Source organism: Ictalurus punctatus, chromosome 1, assembly GCF_001660625.3.
Source record: "Ictalurus punctatus breed USDA103 chromosome 1, Coco_2.0, whole genome shotgun sequence".
In the NCBI taxonomy this organism is placed as follows: Eukaryota; Metazoa; Chordata; class Actinopteri; order Siluriformes; family Ictaluridae; genus Ictalurus; species Ictalurus punctatus.
In genome coordinates, this window is record NC_030416.2 from 2172871 (window position 1) to 2199668 (window position 26798).

The following is a 26798-nucleotide window of genomic DNA, read 5'->3' on the forward strand; positions in this document are numbered from 1 at the left end:
CTTACCATTTACGGAAGGAGTCTCCAGTGTCAGCGCTTTAAAACCAAACCCCTTCGGTTATCGACTGACACGTCACGCTTTGTTTTATTTATCCATTTAGTTACATTTCGTCATCTTTTGTCACAAAAACTTGTAACACTGAGGACTCCTTCCGTAAACGTTACAGAAAACGTCACATTTTTCTTTATTAAACAACAAGACGTTTTTATTAACGGTTACTATCGGCGGTAGATCACACGGAGCGTCCGCCGTACACGTCCCTCCCCGTGTAAGCTGTTACTATAGAAACGATAAAGTGTTAGCATCGTCATAAATATAAAACAAATTTTTAAAAAAAAAGGAAAAAAAAAGAAGAGGTTTCAAAGATGGGTCCCAAAATTCAACTTCAAATTCAAATCAAAGAGGCAGTAACAATCCAGAATTGGCGTTTTTATTTTCATTGTTTAAAATGTATAATAACATAACAGGATTTGATAATAAATCCCATGGGCACAAAAATGTTCCACCGCAAGAGACTATTTACAAGAATGAAAATTAACATAGATACCTCTCCTGATCGAAACGGGACGACGGCTACGACGGCTAACAGTGCTGCTCTGGAATCTTGAAACATTGCAATGTATTTATTTATTGACCTATTTATTTCTTTATTTCATTTGGGTCACATTTGTCAAATTTATTGCTGAACCAATTCTGGACAGCGTTATAACATTTTTCTAAAAGAAACGGGAAAGAGTGAACCTAGCATTAGAAATAGGCACTGTTAAACATTAACAGGTAATATCGGAAAGAAAAGGAAAGAAAAAAACAAAGTGTAACATAAGGTTTGTTTGTTAAGACCATGCATACACAGCACATGGCTCAGTAAACAATACTGTTCGTCTGATTGTTCGTTCATTTTAGTCCTCGTCTGCGTTATATTAGAGGAGCTTTATTTATGACTACTTCGTTTCCCTCCTCGTCCTCTGTACATACGCTGTACCGTATACAGTATGGCTACGATATTTAACAAGCAGGAGCGTGGTGAACACTTCTCTATTCTACAGTGTGACGACAGGATTCATGAGTTTTCGTCTAGGATAAAACAATTCGATTCTTTTGTTGAATCGTTCCAGGACATAAACACGGTTCGGAATTTCCAACATTGCATCGGCTCGGAATAATGCTCTTTTTCTTTCTTTTCTTTTTTTTTTTTTCTTCACAAAATACAAAGTACAAATGGAAGCTATATCGGTTATGCGTGCGATATCGAGTTAAGCCAAAAAAAAAAAAAAAAAAGAACAAAACAAGGAAAGGTGATCAAAGGTTTGAATGTCAACACACATACAAACGAATTGTATTTCTTTTGAAAAGTATTAAAGAAAGAAAGAAGGAAAGAAGGAAAGAAAGTGCTCTCGTCAGACGTGTAAAAAAATAATTTATACACCTCCTATGCGATCAGTCTGCATCGTTTTGGCCTTTCTGTCCATCCTATGGGCTTTTTTTTTTTTTCTCACATAATTATCTGTTATTTGTTAAACGGCAGGCAAGCTGGGAGTATGACGGTGGCACACGCTGGTCCGGCTAAAGGTTCTGCTACTTCGCCTTCTAGTTCGGTCCACGTTCCTTTTTCCGGGCTGTAGCAGATGGTGGACGACTTGTAGGCTCCCTGAAACAGAGACATGTTTAAGCAAAAATGAATATGAAAAAAAGTCTGATTTGTAACAGCTTTACAACACTGAGACAGGAATAAATCACCTGAACGCACCCCGTTAAAGGTCGATTATTTTCCAATAACAATCTTGGGTTTTATTCCTCTCATACCGAAGAGATTTCCCAACCGTTACAGTTTTTTTTTTAATTAACTGAAGTACACATGTTCGTTTTTGTCCATTTATAGTTACAAAGCAAGTTATCACTTACGTTATAGCAGCTATATACTTTATAATCGTTCCCTCACCGGACCACACATACAAGTCCTTATGAATGAGCGTATTAAGCCGCACTGGTGTCAGAGCTGCCGTTATAGAGAATTAATCAACACCTCCAGGCCAATCAGAATCGAGAATTTAACAGTTCTGCGATACAACCTCGTGTGTACTTCCGCTAACATCTTGCCAGATGTCGGTTGCAGTTACCATGCTCCAGCTGTAGCCTCCGACCAGGTAAATGCTGTCGTCCAGCACGGCACAGCCGGGACCGCTGCGGCCCTCCAGTATGGGCGTCTGCAGGATGTTCCACTGATCTCCTTTAGGGTCATAGCATTCCACCAACATCACATCCAGATGAGAGAATCCTACAAGAAAAGACAGAGATGGTTATCGTCTTGTAGATGTAGAATCAATCGCTGCACAGGATGGAAAACACTTTTTTTGGCTGTTTATTAAAACCAGCAAGACAAAGTCTCACAGTTTAAAAAGTAACATAACATAAAAGTCAAATAACAAAGTATATATATATATATTTGAAGATCATAGAACTAACTTGTTTCTGGGATGTTCGACAACGTTAAACATTCCAATTTTACTACAAACGGATGAGAAATATTATGTGTTGTTTCTCAATAAATAAATAAATAAATAAATAAATAAATAAATAAAGTGTTGGCAAGTTGCTGTGGGACAATGCGAATAAAACACTTCAAGATGTGATGTTTTAAAAACTACCCAGTCCTTGATTATTTTCCTGTAACAGAACATCCTGAAGACCCACTTTCCCTAAATTTATTTAGAATTTTTGTTACATAGGGAAGTTAGGTATGACATGGATCATCAATCAGGACATTGTTTTGTCCCATGCAAGAGGCTTCATATTTAGATTTTACCTTTTAAGTGATTTCCACCAATAGCGTACAGGCGATCGTTCATGACTGCGAGTGCGTGTATAGCGCGTTTAGTGTTCATGTCCTGTTTCCTGGCCCACACATCCATCACCGGGTCATAGCAGTACAGCCAGGACACATACTCGCCATTATGGACTCCACCTGTATATCATATGTCATACACACACACACACATAACATTTTTTGTCATTAAAACAAGTTTATATATTTTGGGTATTCTGTGGAAAGGTAAAATGTAATTGTTGCCATATGGCAACAACATGCAATAACAGAACTGTGGTATGTGCATTCATGAACTGAAACAGGCCTACATAGGGAAAAAAAAGACAATGTAGGTCATTTAGAGATTTTTGATTCTGAATATAGAAAAAAATGTGAAAATGTTGAAAAATGTGTGTTTTCGTTCATAGCTTATACTATATAAAGGCTTTAAGCTCCGCCCACTCTCTCTCTCGCTCTCACACACACACACACACACACAGAGTATATCTATACGTGCTGTGATATTCCCTATGTATATCATAACAAAGAAATCAGAAATCATGTTTTTCAGGGATATATGACATGAAAATGATTGTGATGTGGGAGGAGCTTAAAGCCTCCTTCAAAGTTGCTAAGTTTCTGGTAATCCAGTGATCATGAGTGGATAAAAGCAAAAACAGTGAAATAAACACTTCTTCATCTGTTGATTTTTGATATTTTCTATTGTTAATGTCGTTGGACGCAATTTATCCACAAATCGGAAATTTCTTTCAGATTCTACCTGCCTTAAACGTGTACAAGGAAGATTTTGAAGGAATTCCGACTCGGCTAAAGACCGACTCACCTGAGATGTAGATTTTCCCGTTATGGACGGCACCGGCGTGGGCTGCGAGAGGTTGGGGAAGAGACGAGACGTAGTTCCATTCGTTAGTCTCCAGGTTATACGCCTCTACGCTGGACAGATAGCCTGTCTCATTTCTTCCTCCAATGACGTAAAGGTGTTTATCGAGACAGCACGCAAAGAAACTCGCCCTCCTGAAGAACAGATCATTCAGACGGGTCATGTCTGGATAGTAGTCAGTAAAAAAAAAGAGAAAGAAACTGTTGCTGACGGTTTTACTTTGTAAACCGTACCTCTCCTGCATCGGAGGCAGCTGGATCCAGCTGTTGAATCTCGGGTCGTATCGGCTTACAAAATTAGTGCTGTGTTTGCCTGCAAAGGAACCAGAATTCATTTACACATCCTGATGTTTGTTTAAAGACGGTTGTACCAGTTGAACAATAATTCATTTCTACAGTCGATATTTTACCATTCGGGTTCCACTGGTCCTCTCCACCTAGCAGCAGAAGAAAGTTCTCCACTTCTACTACACAGTGATGAGCGCTGTTGTAAGGCATTACTGCAAAACAAAGCCATACGAAGAACAATTAAGAACAGCGCTGTTGAATTCTCAGTTCCGATTGGTCAATTTGTTTATATCAATGTCCTTCTTCTAATATTTCTATAGTAACCGCCAACACAAGGGCTTGTACGTGTTGTTGTTTAACCGAGAAAAAAACTTACAGTGTAATCACTGCTAGGAGATGTTTATGTAGCGTTTATGGAAGGAGTCTCCGGTCTGAGCGTTTTGGAAAGGTAACTTCACACTTTGTGGTCATTTCAAAAGATAGAAAATGATTGTTTATAGCTACTATAACATAAGGAATAACAGGAACTAACTTGTTTCATGAATGTTCCGCAACATTAAATGCATCTATGAACAGATAAAAGGTAAGATGTGTTTCGTTGGCAATTTGCTGTGGTATAAGAGGAATAAAACACTTCAGGAGGTGACTTTGCTGTGGTAACAGTAACTCTGCTTCCCTTTGTTTACTTTCCTCTACCAGTGCAACATGGACTGTTTTAATCCTGACATATTTACAATAAAACATACCGCAAAAAGAATAACAATCTGTTATGGGAGCTCATTCCCGATATTTCTGTATCTCTGTAGCACAGACTTAAAAATTGCAAAAAGCTACAGCTAAAGCACAGATGTTCTATCAGCGTATTTGAAAACAAAATTAGGACATTAATCTGTCTTTAAATGTACATTTTGTTGATCCGCCTCCGTCCAAAATGACCCCCCTTTCGGAACAGAGAGAAATGGTCTCGAGGTGGCAGTCATAATGAGCACGATCGTGTTCACTCAATAAATCTCTGGCCCATGCCACTGCTGCGTAAATCAGTCGTACGTTAAGAGCCACCTGTCTATCTCTATCATTCATCTCTACTGTCACCTCTCCGCTTCCTGATTGATCGCCGTCGCTGGCAAATTAGACAGCCTTGAATCGCACTTCTTTCATTGACCAAGTCCACAAAGTTCTTGCGAGTGACACGTCGGAGTTACAGCTTGACAAGCTAATACGGCTTTATCTGACGGAGGTCAGTGAGGTGACTGCAGGAGCAGAGGATAAGGCAGCTAATAAAAAGATCATGCAAGGAAACAGGAGAAAATATGGAGGGAGAGTCCACGACTGGCTCTTGCACCTCGTAAAAATGAAACTTTTCAATATTTGAACACTTCCAACATTGTATCTAAGAAAAAAAGTGTACTATTCAATAACTAGGGCACAAACACATTTTTTTTTTTTGAGTAAATGAGTAATGGGGTTGAGTTTTTTTCCGGCATATAATTAGCAAATACACAACATCTGATTATCTAATTTCATTCAGTCTATAATTTTCAGTAAGAGATTTGTACTTTCAAAGTGACTTCACCAGTCAATACCACAATATCAAAATATATTTAAAAAATAACTTCTTCTTTTTTTTTTTTTTTTTTACAGAGCATTAGTGAATATACTTTTCTTCTCAGTGTGATCTACAGGAATTTCTGGATGAAATTAGATTCACTTGTAAATGTGTCACCGCTGTGTTGATTTTTATTTGTGCACAGAAGCTTATAGATAGACTCACTCCTGTGTAGTAGAACTACAAATTTCCCATCTGCAATATGTCACGTTTGCAATATGTTACTCCATGATGTCTTCATATTACATATCTAACGTCAAATTGTTAGTTATAGTTATATATACACATTTAATTATACTTTATGTTACTGTATACGCAACCAAAATAAGGGAACAACTTGGATAAATCATAAAAAATCAATACAATTCAAGGTGTAATTTCTTACTAGTACAAAAAAAACAAATTATATAAAAAATGTATAAAATGACCAAAAATAATTACTTAAGCCATGGCATAAACATAAGTGTATTATGGAAAACTGTGGTCTGGGCCGGAAGGCTTGTTTGTGTTTACACGGGTCTTTTCACAGACGTGCCCTTCACTTCAATCCCTTCACTCCGTCCCCCTTCCATTAAAAACAAAAAAAACAAAACAAAACATTAGTACATTAGAATAAAGACTTGGTAGCACTTTTAGGTAACAGGCTTAACCTTAGTCCAATGTCAAGTGGGCCAGACCAAAAATATCAGTTTACTGACCAATAACACATCAACAATATATATACTGTTAAACTTTACCAAATTTTATATCAAGGAATCAATACAAAATAGCCCATAATACTGGATTTCCCTCCAATTCAGTATTATAGGGCTATTTTGTATTGATTCCGTGTTTACAAGGACTCCTTGTTTTATTGTTTACAATAATAATAAAAAAAAAGTTGCTTTGGAAAACCGCGTCAAATTTTTCGCTTGCTAATGAAGAATGCTGTATCATTAACACATTTTGTCAGTAGTTGAGTTCATGCTCCTGAGTTTATTGCTCTATTTTACGCCAGTGACTGGCACTTTTTTAAATCTGTCAATTCAATTACGCGACTTTTATTTTAGAATACGGATAATAAATTTATTTCACGGGGCGGATTACAACCTCTATCAGACTGGTCCCAGTTCCCGGGCCATGTGTTTGTGTTTGTGTTTGACACCTCAGGTCTAGTGGATAAAATGTGAACACCATCACACATCTACATGAACTCTGGCGGCTTTGGCTGATGCTGGGGGCGTGGCTTTGTGTACATGGGTAGAAATGGGAGGCGGAGTCTATACTTCAACTGTTGTACTTCACCTACTTAACCGCCAGAGCTTCAATCTTGATTAATGCACCTTCAAGACAGACGCTTCATTTATACACCGGTCTTTTAAGCTAAATTTAGCTTGCAATATAATAGACCGACTTATTTGCGACCTTCAAAATCAATATATTAAACTCATCGTATCCACCAGTTGTTAACTAATTAATCATTAACTGTCCCCTGACAAAGAGGACTTGCTCGGCTCCTGCTGGGGTAGATAGCATTTTGAGTACACTAGATGGCACTCACTCCTTTGTGTACAAGGAAGATAAGTCACAGATACAGTCATGTCCATCACGAAACAGCAGAGATTTTTAAAAGCATAAAGTATGTTCTCTCTTTTAGGTGATGGATTAAATGGATTAGTCAGGAGTAAATGTTAAATCTGTAGTTCATTTTTTTTTGTTTTGTTTTGTTTAGAAAGTAGAATTATTGAGTCTGTAGAGAGAGAAAAATACAATAATATTTACTCAAAGTGTCACCTGTCTTCACAGAAATTTTATACATCGTAATACAGTGGTGACAAAAAACAAAAACGAGCGTGCCTTAGCCTAAATAAAAAAGGAGAACAAAGCGTGCTCATTTTCTTCATGTGTTTTTATTCTTTACTATGTTTTTAAGGTAGCTAGCTCGCAAACAATGTTTGTTTGGCGTCTGTTCACTTTCCTCACATGATTTTAAGGCAGCTAACTCACTAAAAAAATCTTTGTTTGGTCTGCGTGTACTTTCTTCAAACGTTTTTAACACAGCCAATTCACTAAAAATGTTTGTTTTGTGTCTGTTCACTTTCCTCACATGATTTTAAAGCAGCTAGCTCGCTAAAATATGTTTGTTTTGTGTCTGTTCACTTTCCTCACATGATTTTAAAGCAGCTAGCTCGCTAAAAAATGTTTGTTTTGTGTCTCTTCACTTTCCTCACATGATTTTAAAGCAGCTACTTTGCTAACAATGTTTGTTTTGTGTCTGTTCACTTTCCTCACATGATTTTAAAGCAGCTAGCTCGCTAATAATATTTGTTTTGTGTCTGTTCACTTTCCTCACATGATTTTAAAGCAGCTAGCTCGCTAATAATGTTTGTGTTGTGTCTGTTCACTTTCCTCACATGATTTTAAAGCAGCTAGCTCGCTAAAATGATTGTTTGGTGTCTGTTCACTTTCCTCACAATGTTTTTAGCTAGCTAACTAATATTAGCAGTCTAGATCACTAACTGCAGGTCTTTGGCTGGCCCTACACTCCAGTGTATCTGATCACTACTTTTTGTTCATTGTTCTGTATTTTAGCTAGCTAGTTTGCTAGTTGTGACTCGCTAGCCCTTATATAACTTCTAACTCACCAGCCTCTCTCTTTTTAATTTTTTGAAGTTAATAATACAAACAAAAACAAAAAATAAAACAAGAAAACGCAACTTGTCAGGTTAATGAGAAACCGCAAAGTGTAAACTCCTCTGTCCTGAAGATGTCCGAAAACTTACTGACTGTTACAAAGCACTGACACTGGAGACTCCTTCCGCAATTGTTACAGAAAACGTACAGAAAACCTTTTTAAACCCGTTTCTGTGACGCGTCTGCTATTCGAGTTCTGTGTACGAGCTGTTACTATAGAAATGATAACGTATTAGAACGAGCACTACTGAGCTGCTCTTATAGAAAATTAATCAACACCTGCTGACCAATCGTGACATATTTCTACCAGAGAGGTCTCCAGATCCTCAATGCACACACCGCCGCTTTAACCACATGATAATATGTTAAGAATGGTTTTTGCGATTGGGACATTTTGAACACCCATAGGCCATCTGACACTCAAAGCTCATTGCAAAAACAAATTATCCTCTAACTCTTTGACCCTGTATATGTTATGCTCGTATAGCTAATTCTATATTGAATGTCTGAGTAAACTGGCAATAACCCCCATGGTTCCTATGGGCAAAGCTGTTTTTAATGGGTATAGATATACAGATGTGTATTTGTCATTACTCAGAGAAATGTCCTTTTATATGTTTATCTGCCCTGAGGCGATGAAAAGTACATTACACAAAATGGTGTCTATGCTAGGATTAAAACACTTAAGGGCGTGCTGTTATAGGAAAATAATCATCAACGGCTAATTGGGGTTACTGTTACCACAGTGACGTTTATTTTCCAATAACAGGCACATCCTCAAGTGTTTTATTCCTTTTACATTGCAGCAATTAAGCAACAATTTGAATTTTGCCTCGCTATAAATGAACGTCACGTTGCCTTATTTGCATTGAATGTTCCAGTGATGGAAAACTTAATGTCACAGCTTGACATCTGACTTTTACAAAGCGCTGACACTGGAGACTCCTTCCATCAATGTTAAATAAACATCTTCTTAAAGAAAACTTCACAACAATTATCCCCAATTCTACATATTTTAATTGGATATATTTCTTACACTTTTCTTATTTATTTGTGCCCACCATACAAGTCCCTACGTATGAGTTGTTACTATAGAAACAACGAAATAACGTACAGTATTAAAATGAACACGTTGATACAAACCTGTCAGATTTGTATTTGTTGATATGGTGACATTTCTGTTTACAAGGAGATGTTTTTATTTACGGAACATTTATGGAAGGAGTCTCCAGTGTGAGTGCTTTGGAGCAATCGGGAAATTTTCCGACATCTTCACGACAGATGATTTTACACGCTCTGGTTTCTAGTTAAAAGGCTGTTGAGGTTACGAGTGTTTACAGCTCCTATAACATAAGCGAGAACAGGAACTAACTTGTTTATCGACCGTTCCATAACATTAATTGTGACTAAATTGAAAGAAATATGACATGTCTTTCTTTAACAAATAAAAAATTGTAATCGTTGGCAACTTGCTGAGGTGTAAGAGGAATAAACGAGGAACATTAAGCGTGACTATAATGTGTCACATGATCACGTTATATTCACCATCCATCACACAAGAACATTTTACTCTGTGATGAATTGTTTCATTGTCATCTCTTCACCAGAACGAAATCTGTGTGTGTGTGTGTGTGTGTGTGTGTGTGTGTGTGTGTGTGTGTGTGATCATCTGCTGATAAATCCTCAAAAAATCTTCAAATTAAAATTCGTCTTGCTAACAGACTCTTGCAAAAGAAAAAAAGAAGAAGAAGGGGGAAAAAAAGAGAAGGGACGCCAGAGCTCCACAATGGTGTGAAGACGAGTCATGCTCTGATTAATAAGGTGCATTAAAAGCGATAGTGATACATCATTACCTCAAGCATCTAAGGAGTTCGAACTTTCTATTTTATCGCGGGACGAGTCTGGGGGTGAGACGTCAGGATCGTTCTGGAAAGGAAAAAGAAACGTTTCCAGGATGGAGATTAGGGCACTCACTTGTTAGGATCTTCCATGTCTTCTTTTCATCGTCGTAGTACTGAACTAGATTACTGGGGAGGCGGTCAGGTCCTGGAGGCAGACCTCCAACCAGCAGCAGCATCCTTTTGTTGGAACGGATTCTGTGGGATCAGAAGGCGGAAGCACACGGAGACAGAAAAACAAATCGGGTTTGAGAACGAATAGGTACGGGATATGAAATGTTTTTTGCCTATCATATGACTTATAATAAATGTATTTCTCTTTCGTTACCATAACTAGATATTTTAAACACTTGATAGCTGTTTATACCCAATAAGTCTCCAAAAAAAGAACTATAAATTCTTAGCTTTTACTATATCATAATGGCATGGTTTTGAACATTATATGAACAAAAATTACTTTCGTACACTTAAAAAAAAAGCCTTGCCATAGTGTGTCTCGTGATATCCTTTAGTAAAAACGTAACCCTACTGGAAATTTGAATTCTGCATGTGTAATATAGAGTATTAATGCAATATACTCAACGTACAGTGTATGTAGTAATATATTCAGAATAAGAATCTCACCAGGACTGCACTTCTACTGCATTTTTCACATCTCAGCGAAAAATCTGAATTTTTTTTTTTTCCGTCACACAATATTCTTCTTCTTTTCCTTTGTAAAATGTATTCATTTATTTATTTTCAACTAAAGCAGTAGAGCAACCTTAGGTGTTTGTTAGAAAGGCACCAGATAAATCGAGCAAATAAAATAAAATAAAACAAACAAATAAATAAACAAATTTACAATAGTGGTATACTATTGTGGCAATTAGCTAGATATTGCTAGTTTTGAAAAGGCTGGTAAAACATTAAAGAGTGCGAATCTGCAGAGTGGTTGTTGTTGTTTGTTTGTTTTTTCTGAGGGGGAGGGGTTTATTATATACTTTGAATGCGACCCTGGATGTTCGAAAAGCGCTACATAAATAACAGAACGTGTAACATAACGTAACACGATTAGCTAATGAAATGATAAACAAGTAAAACATAACAGATTGCAGAACCTTTACATAAAATGACCCCTGCCATATGATCACTGATCTCACTTAAGCGTTCCGATCCCTTTCAAATATCGTTTCACGTCAGCAAAACAGTGAGGATTTTAAGTCAAAATGTCCCACATGAGCCCAAATATCTATATGTAGTACGAGGTGAACATAGATATATCCTCAGTTAAATGAGTATTCGATGACGGTTTCCTGTCATGGCCGTCCTGTTACAGGAAATCGGCCTGAGCTAGAAGTTCAGATCCAAAACAGAGCTCCAGAGTGAAGTGCCGGCGAGGACGTAACGACGAACGATGAGGTTTCCGTCGTGCAGAGCACATCTGTCTTACCGAACCCTTGTAATCAGCGAACAAGCTTTCTTTTCATTGTAAATTAAATATAGGGTGAAGCCGTGACGTCCATGAAGCAAAGCCAGGAGCTCTGTGTGTGGGTTTATATCCCCCACTTCATATATTTCCGTATTTTGTACAGTGCTGGAAATGATGATCAACCTTATTATATGTAATACTGAGTTCTTATGTCTATTACTGGCCTATTTTGAATTGTACTGGTTTAATCCAATCAAAACAAGCCAGCCTATAAATAAAGTTACCTTAGACCCTATTGTGTTCTGTCAGTGGAAAGGTCAGTAAACAGGCTCTAATAAACAGACAAAATATTACTCTGAATATCGAGACTTATTTAAATTCCTGAAAATAAATCTGAAATTCCACTTCATCACATACTGTATGCGTGTGTATATGTAATAATAATAATAATAATAATAATGATAATAATAATATATAGCTTACATTATTGCTATATAGATGTTTACTGTATCATACACTATGTGATGATGACTGAATGTTCCTGCTTTTCTTCATAGCAAATTCCTCGTTAATTTGTTTACGGATGTCCAAACAAATGATCGTCACAATCAACAGAAGAAAGCCATGGTTACTCCGAGTGCACCATAATGTCACGTAGATTAAATGCTTTTCTGCAAAATGAATTTCCTGATGACTTCCTGAATTTATTCCTTGGTCGTGAGTGTGCGGTGATGACATCACAAAAACCTCCATCAGCAAATGTTAAATGATACGCTGCCTTAATATTGTAAACAAGACCAAAACTATGTTATAAAAATGAGTGGATGATGATAGATATGATAGATAGTATGTTATGGAGCAGTATGGTATGGGCAGTATTTTATGGGGTGGCATATTATGGGGCAGTATTATATGGGCAGTAGGTTATGGGGCAGTATGTTATGGGGCAGTATGATATAGGGTAGTATGTTATGGGGCAATATGTTATGGGGTAGTATTTTATGGGGTAGTATTTTATGGAGCAATATGATATAGGGAAGTATGTTATGGGGTAGTATTTTATGGAGCACTATGATATAGGGCACTATGATATAGGGCAGTATGTTATGGGGCAGTATGTTATGGGGTAGTATTTTATGGAGCAATATGATATAGGGCAGTATGTTATGGGCAGTATGTTATGGGGTAGTATTTATGGAGCAGTATGTTATGGGGCAGTATGTTATAGGGCAGTATGTTATGGGGTAGTATTTTATGGAGCACTGTGATATAGGGCAGTATGATATAGGGCAGTATGATATGGGGCAGTATGATATGGAGCAATATGTTATGGGGCAGTATGTTATGGGGTAGTATTTTATGGAGCACTGTGATGTAGGGCAGTATGATATAGGGCAGTATGATATGGGGCAGTATGATATGGAGCAATATGTTATGGGGCAGTATGTTATGGGGCAGTATGTTATGGAGCAGTATGTTATGGGGCAGTATGTTATGGGGTAGTATTTTATGGGGCAGTATGTTATGGAGTAGTATGATATGGGCATTATGTTATGGGGCAGTATGTTATGGGGCAGTATGTTATGGGGCATTATGTTATGGAGCAATATGTTATGGGGCAGTATGTTATGGGGCAGTATGTTATGGAGCAGTATGTTATGGGGCAGTATGTTATGGGGCAGTATGTTATGGGGCAGTATGTTATGGAGCAATATGTTATGGGGCAGTATGTTATGGGGCAGTATGTTATGGAGCAGTATGTTATGGGGCAGTATGTTATGGGGCAGTATGTTATGGGGCAGTATGTTATGGGGCAGTATGTTATGGAGCAGTATGTTATGGGGCAGTATGTTATGGGGCAGTATGTTATGGGGCAGTATGTTATGGAGCAGTATGTTATGGGGCAGTATGTTATGGGGCAGTATGTTATGGAGCAGTATGTTATGGGGCAGTATGTTATGGGGCAGTATGTTATGGAGCAGTATGTTATGGGGCAGTATGTTATGGAGTAGTATGATATGGGCATTATGTTATGGAGCAGTATGTTATGGGGCAGTATGTTATGGGGCAGTATGTTATGGAGTAGTATGATATGGGCATTATGTTATGGAGCAGTATGTTATGGGGCAGTATGTTATGGGGCAGTATGTTATGGAGCAGTATGATATGGGCATTATGTTATGGAGCAGTATGTTATGGGGCAGTATGTTATGGGGCATTATGTTATGGAGCAGTATGTTATGGGGCAGTATGTTATGGGGCAGTATGTTATGGAGTAGTATGATATAGGGCAGTATGTTATGGGGTAGTATTTTATGGAGCAGTACAATATGGGTAGTTTGTTATCGGGCAGTATGTTATGGGGTAGTATGTTATGGGGCAGTATGTTATGGGGTAGTATTTTATGGAACAGTATGATATGGGCAATATGTTATGGGCAGTATGTTATGGAGCAGTATGTTATGGGGCAGTATGTTATGGGCAGTACGATATGGGCAGTATGTTATGGGGCAGTATGTTATGGGGTAGTATTTTATGGAGCAGTACGATATGGGCAGTATGTTATGGGGCAGTATGTTATGGGGTAGCATTTTATGGAGCAGTACGATATGATATCTTTATGATGTATATGATTGAAGCATGCAGGTACCTGCTGGCTGTGGTCTGTCTGCAGTGCTGTCTGAAGGGCATCAGGTGGTAGTTCATGGCATCAAGCAGGAGCTTCTGGCACACGGGGTCGCTCCTCATGAAGTCCACGGACTGCACCCTCTCGACGAGCTCGGGGGCCGGGATGAGGGCGAAGCGGAGGCGCTTCATCAAGTCCGGCGCGTAGTGCATCCTGGTCTCGCGGTCGTGCTCCAGCCACAGGACGGACATCTGGAACAGCGCGAGCTCGGACTCGACGGGCGGCGGAAGCGCGTCCAGCATGGCGCACATCTCCTCGAAGTTGAGGAGCAGCACGTCCTCGACGAGGTACTTGTTGGCCAGCTTCTTGGTCTCGTCCAGGCCGTGGAGCGCAGCGATCTTGCAGATCTGCTTGTAGTTCTGGACGGAGATCTGGTCGTTCAGGAACTGCACGCTCAGCTTGGTGACCTGCGGGATGTTGAGGATCTTGCTGACCGAGAGCACCTCCTCGACCGTGTCCAGCGAGAGTGTGACGTTGGCCGTGTACAAGTACTCGAGGACCAAGCGCAGCCCGATGGACGAGCAGCCCTGCAGCACCAGGTTGCTGATGGAGCGCGGGCTGGCCAGGAGCTTCTCATCCGGGGACGACGACGGGGTTCCGCCGCTGCTTTGATCCTTTCCAGCGAGCGGCTCATTGCTGAGCGCGTGTGACGCAGAGAACAGGGACCTGAAGTACTGCGAGCAGGACGCGAGCACGGCTTTGTGGCAGTGGAACTGCTGTCCCTGAGCTGTGAGGGTCACGTCGCAGAAGAGCTGCTTCCTCCACAGCAGGTTGAGCCCGTGCAGCAGCGTGTCGCTGTGTGTCGGGTCAAACGTAGACGTCCGGTCGCCCGATCTGGACATGACTTGGGAGCCGCTCGCACCTCCTACAAGCAAACAATGCCGGAGCCATTTATCTTCTTCTGAATAATAGCGCAATCCCTGGACTTTCCGTCACCTCTAAAAAGCTAGAACACTGCTTTATTTATGTGGGGGTTTCTTTTCCTTTTCCTTCTCCTCCTCTCTTTGGTAAAGCCTATTTCGCACGAACGAGATTAAAGACGCTGCGTATTGGAGCGCAAAACCCGAGGCAAGGCATGCTCACTGTATAGACTCAAGGTTTGCTATCCGATCACGTTGCCTCGCACACACTTTCTCTCTCTCTCTCTCTCTCTCTCTCACTCTCGCTCACACACACACACACACACACACACCACGTAGCCTACACAGGCATTTACATTTACACCAGCTAGCTACTGTATGTGCGCATCCTGAAAGCCTTGATACAAAAGCAATTAGTATCCGGCGACCATCATCCAAATCCGCGGCTGCGCCTTTTCCCCAACAGCCCCCCCTCCCTGTTCCCCAAACCGACTCGCAAACGGAAATAAACACCCTTTCTGTTCTCCCTCTAATCGACGTTTTTTTTTTTTTTTGCTGGTGAACTTGAGCCTGAACGCGGTGTGTCCGTCCACCTCGCTCGCACCGCCGTGCGTAAGTATCTCTAGGATCCGGCGTTCCGACGCGGAGACGAGCCAAACTTACCTTGAGTTTACGCGGAGAAAACAAAAGTATCCCCAGATCCTTAAGCTGTATGTATCGCTCACAGCACTTTGTCTTTGTTCTCGTCCTTTTCTTCTTTTTTTTTATTTAAAAAAAATCCCTTCTTCTTCTTCTTCTTCTTCTTCTTTCCCCCCTTCTTCTTCTTAAAGTCCTATAGACTCGATGCGCAATTGCCGCGTATTTCCTTTCCTTTTTTCCCCCTTTTTTCTTTATTATTACGCGTGCGTCTGAATTAAAACTAAACTAAGAAGTGTGCTGAGTGCTGAGAAAGAGAGAGAAAAAGAGAGAGAGAGAGAGAGAGAGAGAGAAAGAGAGAGAAAGAGAGAGCCGTGCTTTCTGCAAGAGAAGAAGAAGAAGAAGAAATATACGTGTGACAAATTATGCTACCAAGAAACAACACATCATTATCCTTGGGCCTGGGGCTCAGTGAGTCGTAACGAGAGTAATAGGAAATCCACGGTTGGGGAGAGAAACGGTCGCGCATGGCCGGCGGAGAGAGACCATGCAGGGCTATGGATGCTAGAGAGACGGGCAAAATTATGGCTCAAGGCTATTGTAAAAACTGTCGAGCGTAAATGACTGCGATTTCAAACATCTATGGAGAGAGAGGAGGGGAAAAAAAAGGAGGAAAGACAAAAAAAAGAGTGAGATAGAAGGGAAAAAAGCGAGGGTTTTTTTTTTTTTTGCGCCTCGCCGTTATGGAGAGAACCGTCAAGTTTTAGTGCGCATTGCTAATTAGTCAATTTCTCTGTGCCTTCACAGCCCGACGGCTTTGCTGCTGAGCTGAAACTGCTAATTTCTGGGAGCAGCCTTTTTTTTTTTTTTTTTTGTTGGCTGAGAACGGGATGGATGAATGGCTTGTCTCGCACAAATGACAAAAAGCCCCTGCCTTAATCTCCATCGCCAAAATACCCCCCACACCCCACCACCTCATCCCTCTCTTCTTCTTCTTCTTCTTCTTCTTCTTGTACTTCTACTTCTTTTTGTGTGTGTGAGTCCTTCAAAAGGAGACACCTGAGGTCCTGCAAACTTCAGGACCTCAGGTATCTGCATCAAACACAAAATAATATTCAGTCGTATTTAAATCCCAAATATTCGTGAGATATCTTGACTAATTCAACGGCTGCACTAATGTCTCACAGCCTTTGAGAAAATCAGGGGGTTTGTTGTTGTTGTTGTTGTTGTTTTTCCCAGTAAACAGACGGTAGTGGTGGATGTCATGAAGTGTTTTATTCCCTTTATACCACAGTAGCTTGTCATCGAGTGCAATTTTTAGGTATTAAAGAATGACACTTTATATAGAATATGATATGTATTAGTAACAATATCTTAACGTACAATTGGCAAAATACCCTCAATGCCTTACCCTGCTATTCTTCTTCTTCTTCTTCTTCTGCGAGTCCTTCAAAAGGAGAACCTCGAAGCAGACTTTACTCCTTCATCAGCGTCAAACACAAAATATATTCAGAAATGTAAGCCCAAATATTCATAATTACTTTGGAAGCAGCTATCCGGAGTATAATTACCCCCCCCCCCCCCCCCCCCCCCACACACACACAGACACACCCCTCCCACCACTAATATCTACAGTAAACATTGGTGGTGGTCGAGTTAAATTGTTGTTTATTAAAGGATGACACTTTAATCTACATTGGCAGAATACCCGCCGACCCCCCCCCCCCTCCTTTTTTGTTGTTGTTGTTCTTGTTGCTAGTTCTTCAAAAGACACAGAAAGAGGTCCTTGAAGTCCTGCAAACTTTACTCCTGCGTCAGCATCAAACGCGAAACATATTTAGAAACGATTTATTACCATTTACGTGTACAATCTGTGACATGCCTTTCCCCACCCCCCACCCCCCCCCCAAAAAAAACATGAATATCTACAAACTTTGTATGAAATGAAAAATAATAATAATAGTAATAATAATCCAGTGCGACGAAAGTGCACGTGTGGACTCACGACGTAAGCGATATGCGATCACGCGTGAAAAATAAACGCACGTGATGAAACGTCACGTGCGAACGTAAAAAAAGAAAAAAAGAAGAAAAAAAAAAGAAGACAAATCCGTTGGAAATAGTGAACGCATCGTTCTCTGCGTGGAAAAACCAAATCAATACGTGAAATGAACACGTGCAGCAAATAAAAACCCACGCAGTTGTGCGGAGAATAAACGTGTAAATGTGACGTGTCTAAAGAACGTACGTATATATATAATTCTATGTATATATAATTTTTATTATATTATTATCGTATATATATATATATATATATAAACTGTCTCATCATAATCAAAATGCACTACAATGAATATTGTAGTAATTTGCATAGTTGAGTTATTGAAGCTATTGTCAGCCTGTAGGATTTGGTGTGTTTATTGCCCAAAACATTGCGATCGGGTGTATCCGAAAGTTTTTTTCTGTTTGTTTGTTTTTGCTCTATTGGTGTTAGTATGTGAGGGAACTTAGACATGCAACAAGTTTTTAAAAAAATGTAGCTATTAAATCAAAAGGTATGATTTCTGGTCGTTTTCCTAACACATATTAAAAAAAAAAAAAAAAAAAAAAAAAAAAAGGGTTTTATAAATCCACACTCTGGTCATAGTGTCATAGCTCGCAAGCAGTGGAACGCAGCAGGCGAAAATTGATATGCTATCAGCCAATTCTCCGTTGACTTGTTAGACCATCTGAGATGGCCATCTCTCCGAGCGTTTAAGCTCCGTCTAGCGCCTCGGTTCTCCTGAGGCCCGTGGACTCGAGATGGCGGGGCATTCCGGGTGTGCGCCGTGTTACGCCGGGGCGTCGAGTGAGTCTCATCATGTTAAAAGCGGAGACTGTGGACTTAATTAAACCCTTAGAGACTGCAAATCACCGAGAACATTTACAACTCTCTCTTCCCCCTCGGTTAAAAACCCGACTCTTATTTATCGCCAGCGTTACACATGTAATGCTCGTGAGTGGAGGATCCGGTCCGGTTCGTACTCCAGACTGAGACAGAGCGGCGCGATCGTCATCGCTATACACACGTACGCCTGTAATACATCTCCGCGCACACATAACTACAGCCTACATTTACCTCAACGATAGGATTAGCGACCTATTGGCTAATTCACATCAGATATGTGAGGAATAAAACACTGCGTCATGTTATAGGAACGTAATCAACAATCAAACAAACAACAAAAAAAAAAGAAAGACATCTATATCTTGAAAAACTATTACAAGATCACAATAAACTAAATATAAGATTCATTCATTAACTCATTTCAAGCTTGAATTAATCTGTTCTATTGGCTAATTTCAAGCATTTATTTCTAGAAGGAAGCGAAATGATCATTTAAAGCTTGAAATGTGCGAAAGCGTCTAAAAACAGGCCTTAGATGAGAAATTCGCCCATGTTCAAGATAGGATATCTTTCTGATGATTGTCTGATAACGCCACATCCCAAAGTGTGTAAATCCTAAATTTACCAAAATGACGACGTTTAACATTGTGTAACAAGTTAGTTCCTGGAACATCAGTAAGGAAACGACTGATAATGAGAACTAACCTGATTCGCGGATGCTCCGTGACGTTAAAGTAAACATAAACGGATAAAAAATCATGACGGCGTGCGTTTTTTTTGGCAAATCGCTGCGGCGTAAGAGGAATAAAACACTTCAGTATCATGCCGCTGTAGGAAGATATTCAACTTCAGGGTGGGAACAGTAACCGGGACTAAACCCGTCGTTGATTATTTTCCGATAACGGCGTGCCTCCAAGTGTCTGATTCCATACTGAGTAGTCATTTGGGTTATTTGGAGGTGTCTGAGGCTGTAGACGAACATTTAATTCAATATCCAGAACATTCTATAATACATGAAATACAACTCATTTCGAAACCTTCCCCATGGAGGAATGTAAAAGATAACCCTAGCTAGTTTTAGTTTACGACTCATCGTGTCGAGGTGATAAACAGGACGTGCGTTCTATAGAGCAATACTCGTTTCAAACAAATAATCGAGAATATCATTCACTCTATATTTCAGTAATCCGTATCACCTTTTTTAGAAACCTATATCTTTATTTTAACAGGAAATTTTTTATTTAAAAAAAAACAACAACGAGGTAACACATCCTGGAAAACTAGAAAGAGAGAGAGAGAGAGAGAGGAGCGTAGAAGGAGTGAAAGTTAGTAGCTGAAACTCCTCCAAGCATATTTCCTTTGGTTGGCTGCAGTGGGGAGAGTATGCTAAGATAGAAAGTATTATTTTCCTAAATGGAAGGTGTCAGATGGTCACGCTGGGGTGATCGGCTGTTCAAGATCACCGCTTCCCATCTGCAATTTGTGACGTGTGAAAGATTCAGCCCAAATGTGCTCACAAACTGGAAATCCGCAGCACTTTTTCTTATCGGCGCCGAGCAAGATAACCAGGTGCTTTACAGATCAGGGAACAGATCATATTAATATCACGGAGCGCTGCGATATCATCTTGTTTGTAAAAATATTTTTTGCTAACTAAATGTGGTGCAATGACGACGTTCAGAAAGTAGCTTTTTGTGTAAGAAGTTGGCGGCGTTTTTTTAAAAAAAATTTATTTTATATTTATTTATTTTTAAATCGTATATTACAGCCTTCAGACACTTGGGTTCTGTGGAAAAGCCTGAGCTTTAATAGTGTGGATTTTTCACAGCCTCTAGTATGTTAGGATTGTTAAAAGATGCTCCCAGTTATTTCTACACAATCCCTCCTTTGCGGCATAAATCCATGTTTATTCCGTGCAAATGATCTGTGTGCTTTATGCTGTATTTGTAGCCTAACGCGCCACTTAGTCCTTTGTGCACAGCAGCACGTTAGTAATAATAGCTGAATAGAAAATATCTGAATAGAAAATATCCTTAGCATTTATAGATTCGTGTCAGTTCGAGCAGAGATGGAGACGGATGAGATGTGTATCAGTATTGGTAATCATTTCAGAGGTGCCAACATTGCTAACTAGGAAATCCGAGCCAACTAGAGAGAAAAACCTAATTTTACATTAAAAAAAAAAAAAAAAAAAAACGTTGAATTTTTTTGAAACTCAAAATATTTTTTTTAATCACAAAAAATCAGAATTTTACTGCAAAAATACAAACAGAAAGAAATTGATCACAAAACCCCAGAAATGTACAAGAAAACTTATTTCAACAAAACAAATTTTTTTACAACAAACAAAACAGAATTTTACTCCAAATACTCATAAATTTACCACAAGAAAACTTATTTTACAACAAACAAAACAGAATTCTACTCATAAAAACTAGAATTCTACTACAAAAACAAACATATTTACCACAAAACCCCCAGAATTGTATCATTTAAAAAAACAGAATTTTACTACAAAAACCCCAAAGGTCAATAAAAAAAAAAGTCGTACCAATAAAAAAAAAAACACCACCACAATTTTACCACAAAAACCCAGAACTATCGTGCATAAAAAATGACCAGAATGACCTAGAATCCCCAAAAAAGCAGAACTCTAGTACAAAAAAACATAATTTCACCACAAGAATCGAGACATTTACCACAAAAAAAGACAGAATTTTACCTTCCAGACGATTTTACTGCAAAAAACCTGAAAACAGAATATTACCATAAAATTTTATCAAACAAAACTACAAAACAGAATTTTACCACAAAAAACTCCCCAAAAAAACCTCAAAATAAAATATAAAATAGAATTTTACCACAAAAACAGATAATTACCCCAAACCCAACAGTAAATTAAGCAGCTCTGCCATTTCTTTAGTGAATGCAACCCACTTGGATTCTACTGGCTCAGAAGCCTGAAGTTAGCGAATTCCAAGGGTCAAAGTTCACCTACAAAAAAGTCCCCTCCAGTCAGTCTGCTTTCTACTTGGTGAATTTTACATGTGTTTGCTCTGATCTATAACGTTAAAAACAGAAAAGCGTAGTTTTCAGGCGTCTCCCTTATTGCCGGAGAATTGCCTCAAAAATGGTAAATGCCAGATGACCCGTAAATGTTGGCACCTCGGTCATTTTTACCTCGCCGTATGACCCGATCCCACGTAATTGAACATGATGACTTGGGAACATTTTCATAACATATAGTGAATGTGTAAAACGAGCGATTCAGTGCTCGCGGCTTCCTTCATATTCCTTCTGTTCTTTATATTATTCAGTAAACATGGAAATGAAATGCGGTAGCGGAGAGCAAATGGAAATGTACTTTTTCTATATGATTGACTCAACAACACAATAATGAGTCAAATTAGGTTTAATACACTGTGTGTGTGTGTGTGTGTGTGTGTGTGTAGGGGGAAGGGAATGTTTTTATATCTCGGTGGGAACTAAATGTCCTCACAAGGATAGGAATTTCTTACAGTGTTGATTTTATGAGGACATTTGGCTGGTCCCCACGATTTAAAAAATCTTCAGCTCTTATTTTTAAAAAAATCGAGATAAAAGGCTTCCTGTAGGTTCCTGGTTTGGGGTTTGAGTTAGGTCCTCACAAGGATAGTAAGAGAAACGCACGTGTGTGTGTGTGTGTGTGCGCGTGTGTGCGCGTGTGTGTATCCCACAGGGGTGTTGCCTTAGTGTAGAAATGTAGATGTGCTGCTTCTTTCTCACATATGGGCTTCTAATGGGCGAGTTCTCGACCAGGTGGGCCCGGGCGCTTGGAGACCTGCAGATGATCACTCATGACAAAGAAAACACAGCAGAGAGAGAGAGAGAGAGTGAGATAGAGAGAATGTGTGTGTGTGTGTGTGTGTGTGTGTATGAGAGAGAGAGAGAAGAGTAAGAGAAGAAGTGTTCCCAAGAGAGAATCTGGGCAGCTAGGGCAGAGACATGATGGGACACTCGAGGGACAATAGCATTTCTCCATGTGTCTTTCTGTGTACCTGAGTGCATACGTGCAAGCAGGCATTTTAGTGTGTGTGTGTGTGTGTGTGTGTGTGTGTGTGTGTGTGTGTGTGTGTGTGTGTGTGTGTGTGTGTGTGTGTGCTGCTAACGGGTAGCCACCCTCAGGGTTGGCAGCAGCAGCAGTAGAGCCGTGTGCGATGGAGCGGTTGTGGGCTCAGTGGCGCGATCACCTGGGGAAGGTAAAGCCACTGGAGCAGAGCTGATGCTTATTTCTGAGGAGAACTGGGAGATTTTATTAGTTAAAGCAGCACCCAAACCCAAACGCTCCTCACAGGGACACGCCACACAAACAAAGAGTTTACAGGTAGGACGGTGTTCCTGAAACGCCTAAATGACAAAAACCGTTATGTGGTTATGTCGAACCTGACTCCTGATACGATTCTTCACACAGAAAGAAAGTTTACACTCAACACCTCACAAGTTATGTTTCACACAGTTTTCACATTTTGACTGTATATGATTCATTCATCTTGTTTTCACAGGTGCTTTTATTTATTGATTGGTTGGTTGGTTTATTATTTTTTTTATTTTTTTTTTTACAAATGATTCATTTATCTTTAAAGGTGGTTTTCATTTTCATTTCAGACAAGATGGGCTTATTTTCACAAGTCGTCTGTTTTCACGTGATTTCTACATAATTAATTTGACTGCTTTTCACGTGATTTCTACATAATTAATTTGACTGCTTTTCACGTGATTTACTTTAAGCACAAATCATATATTTCTATCTCATTTTTTACAAGAATAATTTATTTTCACGTGATTGTTACTTCTAGTTTATTTTTCACAGGTGATGTTTATTCCCCGTATTATATTTCACAGGTGATTTTTGTTCATGGTATTATATTTCACAGGTGATTTTTGTTCATGGTATTATATTTCACAGGTGATGTTTATTCCCGGTATTATATTTCACAGGTGATTTTTTATTCCCGGTATTATTTTTCACGTGATTGTTACTTCTAGTTTTTTTCACAGGTGATTTTTTATTCCTGGTATTATTCTTCACAGGTGATTTTTATTCATGGTATTATTTTTCACAGGTGATGTTTATTCCCGGTATTATATTTCACAGGTGATTTTTATTCATGGTATTATATTTCACAGGTGATGTTTATTCCCGGTATTATATTTCACAGGTGATTTTTTATTCCCGGTATTATTTTTCACGTGATTGTTACTTCTAGTTTTTTTCACAGGTGATTTTTTATTCCTGGTATTATTCTTCACAGGTGATTTTTATTCCCGGTGTTATTTTTCACAGGTGATTTTTATTCATTTTTTTTCAAAGATGATTTTTTTATTCCTGGTATTATATTTCACAGGTGATTTTTTATTCCCGGTATTATTTTTCACGTGATTGTTACTTCTAGTTTTTTTCACAGGTGATTTTTTATTCCTGGTATTATTCTTCACAGGTGATTTTTATTCCCGGTGTTATTTTTCACAGGTGATTTTTATTCATTTTTTTTCAAAGATGATTTTTTTATTCCTGGTATTATTTTTCACAGGTGATTTTTATTCATGGTATTATTTTTCACAGGTGATTTTTTATTCCTGGTATTATTTTTCACAGGTGATTTTTATTCATGGTATTGTTTTTCACAGGTGATTTTTATTCCCGGTGTTATTTTTCACAGGTGATTTTTATTCATTTTTTTTCAAAGATGATTTTTTTATTCCTGGTATTATTTTTCACAGGTGATTTTTATTCATGGTATTATTTTTCACAGGTGATTTTTTATTCCCGGTATTATTTTTCACGTGATTGTTACTTCTAGTTTATTCTTCACAGGTGATTTTTATTCCCGGTGTTATTTTTCACAGGTGATTTTTATTCATTTTTTTTCAAAGATGATTTTTTTATTCCTGGTATTATTTTTCACAGGTGATTTTTATTCAGTTTTTTCACAGGTGATTTTTTTCCCCGGTATTATTTTTCACAGGTGATTTTTTATTCCTGGTTTATTTTTCACGTGATTTTTATTCCCGGTATTATTTTTCACGTGATTTTTATTCCTGGTATTATTTTTCACGTGATTTTTATTCCTGGTATTATTTTTCACGTGATTTTTATTCCTGGTATTATTTTTCACAGGTGATTTTTATTCATTTTTTTCACAGGTGATTTTTTATTCCTGGTATTATATTTCACAGGTGATTTTTACTCTTGGTTTATTTTTCACAGGTGATTTTTACTCTTGGTTTATTTTTCACAGGTGATTTTTACTCTTGGTTTATTTTTCACAGGTGATTTTTACTCGGTTTATTTTTCACAGGTCTTTTTTAAACAATTCATTTGTTTTCACCTGATTTTAACGATTTGTTTGATTGTCACAGATGATTTTCTTTATAATCAAAATTATTATTATTTATTTTTTCCACGATTCATTTATTTTCACATTTGATATTTTTACAGGTGATTTTTTATTTACACGTTATTACTCTTTCACGTGAACTCTACACACGACGCGTTTTCACGTGATTAATTTTTTTAATGAAATGTCTGATTTTTCCCATAAAGGACCCTCTACACATTAGATCGTCTAATACGTGTATTAGATTGTGTTATTTGTTCAATCCCTCTGCTTCGCACTTCCTTTTGGTGCAAAAAGCAACATTCGTAGACATTAAGCCTTTAATTTCATTTCCCTTCCTTTGTTCCGACACTGCTGTAACCCATTTGAAAATGGTTAATAATATGGTCAGCACCACCCAATTACTCCCTCCAGTCAGCAGTGAAACAAACGGGGACCAAGCAGAGAATTTTACATTATCTGTGCTCCCTTGGATAGTCTGACAATAATAACTGCAACACAACGTCAAGCTGTGGCTGCCAAGCTCTGCTTGTGCGCTTTAGAAACTTCAGAAATTAACCTTTGCTTGAAAATTAAAAGGCTCCTCCACTTAACTTGCTACAAAAAAAAAAAAAAAAACCTCCAACACGAACAATACCAGACCTTATATCACAGCGCTGCTGAATTCTCAAATCTGATTGGTCAGGAGGTGTTGATAAATTTGATAAACAGCAGCAAGGTTTATATGTATGTGCTCTTTCGAATATGGTTTCTATAGTAACAGCGTTGCGTAGCTATATGCTTCATTTAGCATTTTAAGAAGGAGTCAACATTTTACAAGTCCCCATGAGAGGAGTTCTTTTGACTCTGAGTTATTTTGTTCGTTTTGGTTCCGTGGAGATTCCACTGAAATGTCACAGAAACACTTCGGGACGTGGTGTCATTGGACAGTAATAAACGTCCGGGTGGGAAGAGCGACTCCGCCCAGTCGTTGATTAATTTCCAATAACAGCACTAGTAGTAATAGTCACATTCCAGATTACTATACGGTTTTGAAATGGTAATGACTTATTACACTGGGATAAACTGAAACAATCTTCGTTTTGTACAGTACTCTGACTGAATTAGCCCCCACTGTATTCTCTCTCTCTCTCTCTCTCTCTCTCTCTCTCTCGCACCTTCTCCCTGAGCTACTGTAGCCGTCGATTTGGCACCAAACCCTTCAAGATGTCCCCAGCAGGCTTCTGCATCGCTGGCCACGTAGTAGAGTGTGTGGTTTCCTTTAAACAGCTGTAATTTGTATTTCCAATCACCGTGCTGATTTCTGCTCATTATATCCCTGTTTCACACCGGTAAGTGAGCAAAAGTTTGGATTGATTGACTCTAATTAAGTAAAAAACGTTCCGAGCCACGGGTTTATTACCATGCTAGCTAGCCACAAATGTCAGAGACTTTCACAAATTATTATTCTGTTAAGATGAATGTGTGGGAGAGCAGGCAAGTGTGGAGGAAAAAAGGAACATACATTATTTTCCTGATGAATTTGTTTGCCACTTCTCTCTTTTTTTTTTTTTCCCCCGTCTTTTCTTCCTAGACGCCGCCCCCCGCAGCCCCCCCACCCCATACACCCCCCCCACACACACACACACACTCTTAAACGAATACACAAACTCATCAGCATCATTCACACGGCTCGAGCGGTTGTCACTGTATCAATATCAGATTCACAGGTGTAAACAGGGGCATTAATCCACCAAGGCACAAAGGTGTTAACTAAATATGATATCTCTTAAA

The 26798-nt window shown here is 38.8% G+C and overlaps 2 protein-coding genes across 2 annotated transcripts in view; both read right to left on the minus strand.

Annotated features, from left to right (window-relative positions):
• Window positions 1–414: 414 nt before the first annotated feature.
• klhl14 (kelch-like family member 14) lies at window positions 415–16690 on the minus strand. Its single transcript, XM_017457253.3, has 8 exons — window positions 14230–16690; window positions 10245–10366; window positions 4114–4203; window positions 3938–4016; window positions 3648–3838; window positions 2804–2962; window positions 2118–2275; window positions 415–1648 (listed from the first exon to the last, which is right to left on the minus strand). Exons 1-8 carry the CDS (start codon window positions 15105–15107, stop codon window positions 1508–1510), a joined length of 1818 nt encoding a protein of 605 aa, XP_017312742.1. The 5' UTR covers window positions 15108–16690; the 3' UTR covers window positions 415–1507.
• Window positions 16691–18395: 1705 nt separating this feature from the next.
• The window catches only part of LOC108263891 (coiled-coil domain-containing protein 178), a 39052-nt gene continuing 30649 nt past the window's right edge, over window positions 18396–26798 (minus strand). Inside the window, exon 22 of the transcript XR_008393057.1 lies at window positions 18396–22468. The gene's annotated coding sequence lies outside the window, so the exon portion shown is untranslated. The remainder of the gene's footprint in view (window positions 22469–26798) is intronic.

Bases quoted from the DNA above. Each gene is read 5' to 3' on its own strand.
- klhl14 (XM_017457253.3), bottom strand. From the start codon at position 15,107: ATGTCCAGATCGGGCGACCGGACGTCTACGTTTGACCCGACACACAGC. The intron at 10,367-14,229 runs GTACCTGCATGC...CTGATCCCACAG, and splicing joins AGACAGACCACAGCCAGCAG to AATCCGTTCCAACAAAAGGA. The intron at 2,276-2,803 runs GTAAAATCTAAA...CTTTTCTTGTAG, and splicing joins TGGTGGAAATCACTTAAAAG to GATTCTCTCATCTGGATGTG.